The 11,021-nt window shown below is 43.3% G+C and overlaps 1 protein-coding gene across 2 annotated transcripts in view; it reads left to right on the top strand.

The window, feature by feature from the left end:
* ZNF521 (zinc finger protein 521) overlaps window positions 1–11,021 on the top strand; it is a 407,243-nt gene that overhangs the window by 343,584 nt on the left and 52,638 nt on the right. For both annotated transcript variants that reach the window (XM_015429753.1, XM_015429754.1), the window contains exon 8: window positions 8,302–8,433. In XM_015429753.1, the coding sequence (XP_015285239.1) occupies window positions 8,302–8,433 (132 nt within the window). The remainder of the gene's footprint in view (window positions 1–8,301; window positions 8,434–11,021) is intronic.

Below are 11,021 nucleotides of genomic sequence, written 5' to 3'. Positions count from 1 at the left end.
GGATGTAGCTGTTAAATAACATTGGAGACAGCACTGCCCCTTGGGGCACTCCACAAATCAGTGGGTGCCTTTGGGATAGCTGCTCCCCAAGTGCCATACTTTGACCCTGACCCTGAAGGAAGGAAGCCAGCCATTGCAAGGCAGATCTTTGGACTCCAGTGTCGGTGAGGTGGTGGATCAGTAACTGATGGTGGACCGCTTTGAATGCTGCCAACAGGTCCAACAGCAACATCACTCCAGAGATCATCCATGAGGGTGACCAGTGCTGTCTCTGTCCCATGGCCTGGGCAGAAACCAGACTGGAAAGGATCTAGAATGGAAGTGTCATCCAAAAAGCTCTGTAGCTGAATTGCCACGGCCCTCTCAATTATTTTGCCCAAATAGGGCAGATTGAAGACCAGCCAGTAATTAGCCAGTTCGGGCAGATCCAGAGATGTCTTTTTCAGGAGGGGACAAACCACAGCTTCCTTGAGTGCCCTAGGGAACTGTCCCTCCAAGAAGGACTTGTTGATAATCTCCCTTAGGGCATCTCGAAACCCATCACGGCCAGCTTTAATTAGCCATGATAGCCACGGATCAAGGCAGCACGGGTAGGGCGTACAGTTAAGAGCAGTTTGTCAACTTCCTCCAGGCTGAGCGGACTGAAATAATCCATAACCTGACTAGAAGACGTGCATGGAGCCTCGAGTTCACTTTCAACTGTGGCGGGGAGGTCACGGCAGAGTGACAGGACTTTATCTGAAAAGTAGCTCGCAAAGGCCTCACAGCCAGTGTCCAATTTCCTAACATTTGGTCTGCCTTGTGGCAAAGACCGAATTATTCTAAATAATTGGGCTGGGCATGAGTTCGCAGACGCAATCATTGCCACATAATACTCTCAGCGGCTTTGACTGCCATCTCATAGGATCTCATAAACATCCTATAAGATGTTCTTGTGGCTTTGTTGCAGGCGAACTGCTATTGTCTCTCTAGCCATCTTAGCCTTCACTTCATCAGCTGCAACTCCTGGATAAACCAAGGAACCGGCCTAGAGTGAGGGCACAGAGGGCGTCAGGGAGCGATCTCATCGATGGCTGCTGAGAGTCTGCTGTGCCAATCCTTCACAAGCTCATCTAATGAGCTGCCAGGGGGCATTGGATCCCATAGGGCCATTTGAAGCCACATAGGGTCCATTTGGCTCCGCAGGCAAGCTGAAATCTGCTCGTTGCCCAAACAGGGTTGGGGTGAAACATTCAGATGGGCCTTCAGGGCACGGTGGTCCAACCATGGCACTGCTGACGCAGTGACCCGGTCCACTGTGATTCCTGCCACAAAGATCAGATCAAGTGTGTGTCCGGCCCGGTGAGTGGGAGTCGTTACATATTGGGAGAGTCCCAGCACCACCACGGATGACACTAGGTCCATCGCCTGAGTGGAGGCCACATGGTCTGCATGGACATTGAAATCACACAGGACAATCAATCTAGGGTGTTCCAATGCCCAACCCGACACGGCCTCCACCAGGGTTGGCAGGCTGCTGGCTGGTTCTTTTTTCAGCAAAAAACCAAAGATAAAGTAAAAACAAAGACAAGTCTTACCTTACAGTAATTATGTTTTGTTGTCATAATTATTACTCTTTTTTTGGTTTTTAATATGTTTTTGCTGTTTTGCTGTTTTATTATCTTCAGTATGTGATTATTTTTAAAAGGGAATGTTTTTTTGCCTTAAATTTTGTACAATAATGAAAACATTGTCCTCTATTCATTTAAAAATTCCATAAAAAGGTGTGCAATCCTTTTATCTGGGTCACATCTAACTATGGGGCTGGGTATGGGCATGGTGGAGGCCAGATAATAATCATTTTTAATGAAGTCCTAGTTTTACATTTAAGACACTAGCTTATCAGTAGGCTGACATTAAATTGTTCAGTAATTTGTAAGTATTTGGTCAGTTTTTTTGGAATTTTGGTCAGCAAAATCAGTATTTTTGACCCTCTGACTAGTTTTCGCTCCGTACATGGCAAGTAATGTACACACTGCCAGGAACAAGTTATTTTCTCTATTGTCCCATATTGTACTTTTAAGCATTCACAAACTGCAATATCCTTGCAGGAGATACAAAAGCAGGAACAAATTCAAGCAATATGCTAAGACAATCTGATTCTTCAATTTTATTAGATAATAAATTTCATCATAATAAGAATTTCAGTGAACTTTATCAACATACTTCAGTAGTAAGGGCAGGGTTTCTCCCTTTTTGGGGAGGGGGAATGTGGACATACAGTATATATTGCCATGAAGGTTAATCTCATATTCCTGAATATAAAGAGTGCTAAGGAAGTTAAGACACGGAGCTGCAGACCGGAAGGTCGGTAGTTCAGCAGTTCGAGACCCAAGTGCTGTGTGATGGAGTAAGCTCCCGTCTCTGGCCCCAGCTCCTGCCAACCTAGCAGTTCGAAAGCAAGAAACTGCAAGTAGATAAATAGGTACAGCTTTGCTGGGAAGGTAACAGCGTTCTGTGCGCTTCGGCATTTAGTCATGCCAGCCATGTGACCATGGAAAAGTCTTTGGACAACGCTGGCTCTTCAACTTGGAAACGGAGATGAGCACCGCCCCCTAGAGTCAGATTTGACTGGCTTTCAAGCAAGGGAAACCTTTACCTTTACTTTTAAGGAGTATAATGTATTATTTTCTTTTTGAATATGAAAAATGCACACTCAAGATTATTGTTTTGCCATTTAACTAAGTAGCATATTTTTTGTAGTATTTCCTCTCATTCTTTTGTCCATTCATTCATGAGAGCTGGTGTGGCATGGTGGTTAGAGTGTAGGACTACAACCTAGGATAGTTGGGTTCGAATCCCTCATTGAACCATGAAAATCTGCCAGGTAACCCTTAGCCCATCACAGTTTCTATACCTAATCTACCCGCACAAGGTGGTTGCTAAGAGGTCTGAGTGAAGGAGGGGACAACGATGTCAAAAGCCACTTTGGGTCCTCAATCACAGAGAAAAGCAGTGGATATAAATTAAAAATTAAAATAATTCAGTTGGTAACCTACTTTTTGTTCTATAGGTTTCCAAAACAGCTAACATCCATAAAACTACAATAGCTTTGAAGAATTAAAACCATCAAATTTCACCATAAAGTGAAAACGATGATCCAAAATATATTTCTTTTGCCACTGGTGTTTGTTTTTATGCTTTGGAGATTTTTTTCTTCCCCACGCCATCAGGGATTCTGTCATCATAGAAACTACCTCATGATCACTACTTATGTTAAGTCAAAGCAGACCACCCTGTGAAAAGTCTAGGTGTATTCCACCATTCTGGGTCTGTTCTCTTCCTGTCTCAGGATAGTATCCTCTTTTCAAAGAGTAAGGACTGAGGCAACACTTCCATTGACCAAATTCATGTGTCTGTCGTTTTCCTCTCTGGAAATACCTTGGTCTATTGCCATGTGAAACTGGCTCTTGTGAATGGCTTCCTACTCAGCCCCCTATTTCATCTCCACACATCTGACAATAGTACTAAATTAAGGCTTTCTGATAATTTGGCAGCAGGGCATATAATGAGTCCATTCCTAACAATGTTCTCTCCTCAGATTTCTACCAGAATATGATTGCTCAAGAAACCAGTATTTTTGTGGTGGGAAAATGGTTGCACAAATCAGCCCTATGGCTAATGTTGGATACCTAATTTGCAAGCTGCATTTTTAGTTTAATCCATACAAGCAGTTGCTTAGAAATCCCACAGAATTGCTTTTTCCTCACCTATAACTCTTAATAAAAAATAGGACTGTGCCAACCTATTAAATCCTTAATAGAATATTCTAATGGTTATTAAATCAATTGACTCTGAATCTCACTTTAATAAATGAGTCAGACAGTATTTTCCAATTACTGTCATCTACCACCTTTCTAAAGAGCAGATTATTCTGATTGAATTTTTTTAAACTGTTCAGCACTTTTAGATTTTTTTTTAACTGAAAGACTGTAGCTTTGAAGTGGATATAGGAGAGAGGCAGAATGACCTCTTGAAGTGATGTTCTGGCACTACACTTCACTTCATATTTATCCCAGGTGTAAACTGTTAAAGTAGCTTTTCACTGTCTATTTATTTAGTTGCGATGTTCAATATTTCCATACTGAATTTTCAGATCTGAAGGTTTTCTGTGGGTGGGGAGGCAGCTGTCTGGAGAACAGCTCTCCTTCCAGTCATCATTTCACTTTTTCCATTCCTTTGATAACAAGGAGCAGCAGGAACTAAAATAGACAGCAAAACCAGCAGAAGGGCTGTAGGGGTGTGTGTGTGTGCAGTTAATCTTTTCAAAGCCAAGGGTTAACTAGGGTGTCTGTACATTCAGGGTATTGCAGAAGGGCTGCAGCCAACCTGTGCCAGATTGTCACCTGCTATTTCATTTTCTGGGTCAGCCAGAAATCAGTGCAGCTGGTGCCATTTCACACCTTCACTAACCCCGAATATAGTAATGATCAATGATCCTCAGGAATACTGCGCGTTGTCCTGGAACCTGAGTGTGTTGGGTTTTCCTTACAGGTGCCCAAAGTTAAAAAGAACATTAGCCTTGGTCTCTCATTAAAGCATTATGAAGGCAGCTATCTTGGCTCACAACATTCCTTTTCATCTGTGGGAAAGAACACAAATAGCCCAAGGGAAAGGCCTAGGCGGCAGTCCTAAAAACACCTTCTTAGAAGTAAGCCCCATTGAATAAATTGGGACTTGGTTCCAAGCAGATCTGTTGAGGATTGCTCCCTTAAGTGAGAGTTTGGTGTAGTGGTTAAGTGTGCGGACTCTAATTTGGGAGAACCGGGTTTGATTCCCCACTTGCACCTGCTGATGTGACCTTGGGTCAGTCACAAGCTCTGGCACAGCTGTCTTTGAAAAAGAGCAGTTTGTGTCAGAGTTCTCTCAGCCCCACCCACCTCACAGGGTGTCTGTTGTGGGGAGGGGAAGGGAAAGGAGTTTGTAAGCCGCTCTGAGACTCCAAGTGAAGGGCGGGGTATAAATCCAATCTCTTCTTCTTCTTCTTCTTCTTCTTCTTAATTAGTCCACATAAGAAGTGGGAGGACACAGAACAGTGGGGATTACTCTTGCTGCCTTGATCACACAAAACGAGGATGCAGGCTCCTGAATCCAGTCATGGAGACTGGGAGTGCCCTACAGGCTTGTGCAGGCTTCCTTCCTTTTTCAGGTCCAGCAACACTGCCAAGTTACATCTGCCTCATAGCTAGCTGAAATCATAACTTGTAAGTCTGATTCTGATCATGGTTTGAAGCATTAACAATGGTAAAGATGTAATCTTCAATTTTGATGAGGTTTGAAAAGAGAAAGGAGAGGGGAATTCGTGAGAAGGAGATGAGGGTAGGGAGGTGGACATACCACAGAAGAACATGGGCGCTCCCAAATTCCTTACCAACCCTATAGCCAACCTCTAAAACTTGCAAATTCTCTCCCTTTTTCAAACATAACTCATCTTTTATGTAGCTTTTATAGATAGGATGAGAAATCATATATCCAGAAGTTGATGGCATTTATCCAGAAAAGTCAACACAGATTTAAAAAATCCAGAGATGGGCTCCTTTTCCACATTTGCTTTGAGAGTGCACATCAATACAAATGTTCATGGGGGGAAATCCCCCCCATGGGCTTCTTAGTGCATAATATGGCCATTATGGGGATTTCTACGTTCTTCTGAACAGCTGATACTGGGAGGGGCTGTAGCTCAGTGGAAAAGCCCCTGCTTGGCATACAGAAGGTTCCAGATTCAATCCATGGCATCTCCAGTAGAAAGGACCAGGCAGTAGGTGATATGTTACACCTCTGCCTGAGACCCTGGAGAGCTACTGCCAGTCTGAGTAGACACTATTGACTTTGATAGACGAGAGGTCTGATCTGATATAAGGCAGTTTTGTGTATTCACTGTCAGACACCAGCTACTAGATAAACTAGGTGCTTGGCAAGATCCTCTGCCATAAGTACATTCAAAATCTTGGGAATATAGAGCAACTGCCTTTGTATGAAGACCACACATTAATTGTGTCTTTTTTTCCTGTGAACCATCTGCATTGTCATTTGACCTTATTTTAGTGCATGCTCATTTGAAATATGTATAGCACTTGGTGACTGTAACTCTTAATTGTCTGTCTTGTACTTTCCTGGATTTGTTTATGCATGCATCCCATTGAGCTAGTCCACAGAATATCAGGGACTCGAAGAGTGAACCGCTGTGTCCCATGATTTTCTCCAAGATTGAGTGTGCAAGATGAGAGTGACATCTCATTCTGGCACTAGAAAAGCCTCAGAATAACTAAGGGCTGGAGTCCGCACTGCCTAGAAGATGTGCTACATGAAGCTGGACAGAGCATTTTAACCAGATCCTATTCAGAAGAAGGGCTAAGGATATTGCATCTGCTCTCACCAGAGATGGTCAAGTTTCACAGAAGAGCTGTTTCTCATCTGATGAAACATGTATTCTCAGGATATCTTGTTAGGGGTCAAGGGACAGAGGCAGCACCAGTGCAATAATGTGCACCAGGTTTGTGGACTGTGGTTTTTATGCACTGAGGATAATTTAGAATCCAGAAAACAGCACACCAAAACACATCATATCCAAATGAAACAAATCCAATTACTTCTATAGGTTTAGTTGCTTGTAGGTTAGGAGAATGCCCAGGTGATGACAGACAGATTGTTACAAATGCAGGGTATGCTTTCATTCAGTTTTTGTTAGTCTTTAAGGTGCTACTGGACTCTTACTCTTTTCTACTGCTACAGACAGACAAACACAGCTACCCATCTTGATCTGTCTTCATTCAGTGTGTTATCTCTATCAGTGCTGAACATTTCTTGCCAGTCTTTGTCATTATAATCAAGTGGCAGAACTGTTTGATACTTAAATGCTTTGGGAAGGGAGGAGGGCTTTTAAAAATCCTTTTCACTTGAGATACACTCGAGTTTGGGCACCAGGTGCAGTCAGGGTTGGGTTTGGGGTTGTTTTTTTTTAATCGGATAGTGTATTTACCTCTAAGATCAAACTATTTGTATAACACACTGGTGACATACAGAAGGACCTTTTCTAAGATATGCTGAGGGAATTGAACCCTGTACAACAGAGCTGGGAGCTGCATCTTACCTAGCAACTGTTTCTAAGTAGGACAACCTATCATTGTTCCCATGGTGGAAAGAAAGGAGCTGGCAACACTGTTGGGAAGAAAACCGAATGCTGGGCCTGGATGGAAGGGGGAGGGGGGAGGGCACGGAGGCCCTGCAGCTGAGACGGAGGAAGATTTTAGGATTAACATGGTGGTGGCTAGGACTGCCTGTAGCTGAAAAATTAAAAGGCCTTGGAGCCGGTAGTGCAGTATTTATTAGCGGGTGGGAAGGAAGGAGTTTGAGCTTTTAAAGATACCTAGGCTTTGTTGTTTGGAAACAAAGGTTCATGATAGCATGCAAACTTAAACAGTAAAATACTGTATATAAAAATGAACAATGCCTCACAGAATTCAGGCAATCCCAAACTCGGTTAGCCATTGCTGTGCTTTCATATTCCCAGCTACAAAAACCCTAACCCAAATAGCAAGGACCTACACAGCCTCACTACATTTTAAAAAATGTTTAGGCTTTGACAGCTGCAAATGAGGATGGGAGGATACAGAAGGAAGTCAGAGATAGGAAAGGATGCCTAGAAAAAGAATTGCATTTTACAGTGCAGAGTCAAATTCTGTTCTCTCTAACTAAGGGGTATTCAGTGACTCCTCCTTGTCCCTATAACTTTAATGGGGCCTGGAGAAACTTGCAATATTTTTCAGCTCTCCTGTGGAGGAATAAGTTAACAGCTGCTGCAACAAGGGACCCAGCAGTATATCTGTTTACTATTAATCTGCCACAGACCCTGGAATAGAATCTTCCACATCTGGCTAAAGAGCATTGAGACATACCTACTAGTTTTAGTTGACAAAAATCTGACACCCTTTTACTCATATTAACGGAGACTCTCAATTCTTACTGGAAGTTAGATATTCTAATACCTGCAAATTTGTGGTAGGTAGAGGGAATGTTTAAAAAAGAAAAGCAAGCCTAAGCAAGGCTATTAACAATAGGATGTTTTGGAGGTCATTCATTCTTGGGGTCACCATAAGTCAAACGTGACTTGAGGGCACTTAACACACACAGAGAGAGGGGGGGCATGCTTATTACAACTGGGTGGAAAATCTGTTCATCACGTGGAATATCTCAGTCATGTTTAATCCAGCACTATCAAGCATAATAAATAACATTAAAACTTTCCTCATTTTTCCCCACCAGATGAAGGACTAAATCATGAGTGCAAGCTCTGCAACCAGACATTTGATTCTCCAGCCAAGCTTCAGTGCCATTTGATAGAACACAGCTTTGAAGGAATGGGGGGGACCTTCAAATGTCCAGTCTGTTTTACAGGTGAGTATATTGATTGAAACAGTTGGCCCTAGTGTATTCATGCACATTCTCCAATGATGTCATTTATGCTGTGTTGACTTCAGGTCAACTTGTTTACAATTATTAGATTTGTGCTTATTAGAGATATTGATTAGGAATTATTTGAAAAGTCAAATGTGCTGAGCGATCAGGCGTCTATCTACCTGAACAGAATCCCAAACATACCTCTCAAATAATGTATTTTATTGTGTCAATACTGATTTTGATTTTTTATATGTAAATTTGCTACCCATAAAAATACTTACAAAGATTAGGAGCTGTGCTATACATCTAAATTAAAGCTAAGCATATAAGAGAGAAAATTTTAAAGCCCTAATACAGTTTTTGTTCTCCAAAGTATACTCTATAATTTTCTTTTATTCTCATCATACTGCTGGTTTAACATGCCCTATTAGCACCAACAAGGGACATTTTTGCAACATGTTTTAATGGTAGAGGTATTCTGGAAAGAATCGGAAGTACCTTTTATTAAAAACTGGAGGGAGGATACATTTTATTGGAAAGATTACGTTCTGCAGGATTGTAGCAGTTAAAGGTGGTGGGTGGTATGTCCTACAATAAGCATTCTCTCCACCTTGTGGTAGGTGTGTCTCCAGTACCTGCTCTTCCCCATAACCCATAACTGGTAATAAGGCTTCAGAGAATCTACACAGAGTTCTTTGTTCCTCAGGCAGTAGCTCCTCATATAGTATGACTAATAACTTCTGAAACTCAGGATCCATTTTTTAAATATGTATACCCAAATTAAAAGCATACATAATACAATAAAAACACTTCCTGTGTCCATGTTCCCACCCTCACACTCACTCAATGGAACATCAGGAAAAAACCTGAGTGTGGGGAACAGCATTTTCATTGCTCTAGGAACTTCCCCAAGTCTTTGTAGTTTTTAACCATAGAGATTGGAGAAATTCCTAGAGCATCATGGCTACCATGATATCACTTCTGGGTGCTTACCTCCACAGGTTTGACCCCCCACAATGTTCCCAGGAGTAGCCAACAAAGGACTGGCAACCATAATAAAATCCCATTAACCTCCTTCCCCAAAGCCTTCCACTCAAATCCCATTAAAAGCAAATAAAGTGACTTTACAACACCTCTTGAAAAGTTCTAAGGACAGTGCCCCCATGTCCTCTCTAGGAAGTGTGTTACAGAAGGTTAGGGTTGCCAGGTGCTTACTTTCTGCCAGCAGGGGTTGCATGCTTCTTGCCAGGAATTTTCGTGGTCACCATAGAGTTTTTAGCCAAATACTAGAGCATCCCCCGCACAACATGCCCAGCGCAATGATGTCACCTCTGGGTGATGTCATTGCTCTGGGCATGGTGGGGTTCTTTGGGGGTGCGGCCCCCCACCGGCCAGCTGGCCGGTGGTGGATTGGGACCCCTGAAATTGGGGGGAAACCCACCCCCATCAGAAGGTATAAGCCACACTTGAAAAGGACTGGATACTGGTAGATGGAGACACCCTGAAGTGGGAGGACTACTTAAAGTAGCAGCTAGCAGATCATCATGAAAACATATGGGAACAGGTGGTCCTTCAGATATGTGGATCCTAGGCTATGAATGGCTTTAAGCACCTTAATTTGAATTCAGAAACAAATTGGCATTTGATTTAGCTGTTTTAAAATAGGCAGATGTATTTTCATTGGCTAGTTCCTAACAAAAATCATTATCATAACAAACAATAATGCATTCTGGAAAAATTGCAATTTCTGGCATCTTCCAGAGAAGCCGGATGAAGCATATTACTGCATTCTACCTGCAGCATGGATTACCAAAAGCATGGATTAATGAGTGGCAGGGGTGGTGAATGTCTACTATTGAGGGGGAAGTAAAAAAATCCTGCCTAGGTACCTGAGCCTTGGCATTGCTTAAAGTAGCAGTTTGAGCCCTGTTGTTTTCCCTGGGAAGAACTGGTGACATTTGTTATGCTAAAAAAATCACACTGGTATTCCTGGCTTTTTTGGAAGCTAGGGAGGGACAGTGTGAAAGCTTTTAAGTACTATCAATGACTGATACAACTGCAGGATGAGAATGGACTCCCAGCAGGCACATAGCTAATGCTGGGGGCCTTGGGGCCCGGTCCCCTAGCATTTCTTCTGAGCCACCTCCCTCCCAGGGAGGCGTTTGGTTTCCAGGGTGCAGAGCTCTCCTGGCAGTTCCAGGCGCCCCTCGGGAGCTCCGCAAGTCCGGGCGGCCACACACCCTCCCGCCCTGACAATGGAGCCCAGCCACACCAGCTTCCTAGGATGCTGCTCTGGGACGTGCTCAGACTGTTGGGCACTTGCGAAACAATTATCCCTCCGTGGAAACCCAGGAGGGAGTTGAGCGGGTGGATGCACCAGCCACAAGGGAGTCCTTCTGGGGCTTCGGGAACAATCCCTTGATTGCCTTTGTTAGGGAGCCACTGCCATATGTGTCCATGCGGATGTGCCCCCTCCCCAATGTGAGAAAGAGAGCATGCAGAACGTCTCCCCCAACCTCCCTGCACACACATGCACCCCAGCCGAGTGACCTGGAAGTCAGACTTGGAAGAGGAGAGGAGACCCA

Source organism: Gekko japonicus, unplaced genomic scaffold (genome assembly GCF_001447785.1).
Source record: "Gekko japonicus isolate JY-2015 unplaced genomic scaffold, Gekko_japonicus_V1.1 scaffold948, whole genome shotgun sequence".
In the NCBI taxonomy this organism is placed as follows: Eukaryota; Metazoa; Chordata; class Lepidosauria; order Squamata; family Gekkonidae; genus Gekko; species Gekko japonicus.
This window is presented reverse-complemented; position numbering and strand designations above follow the sequence as displayed.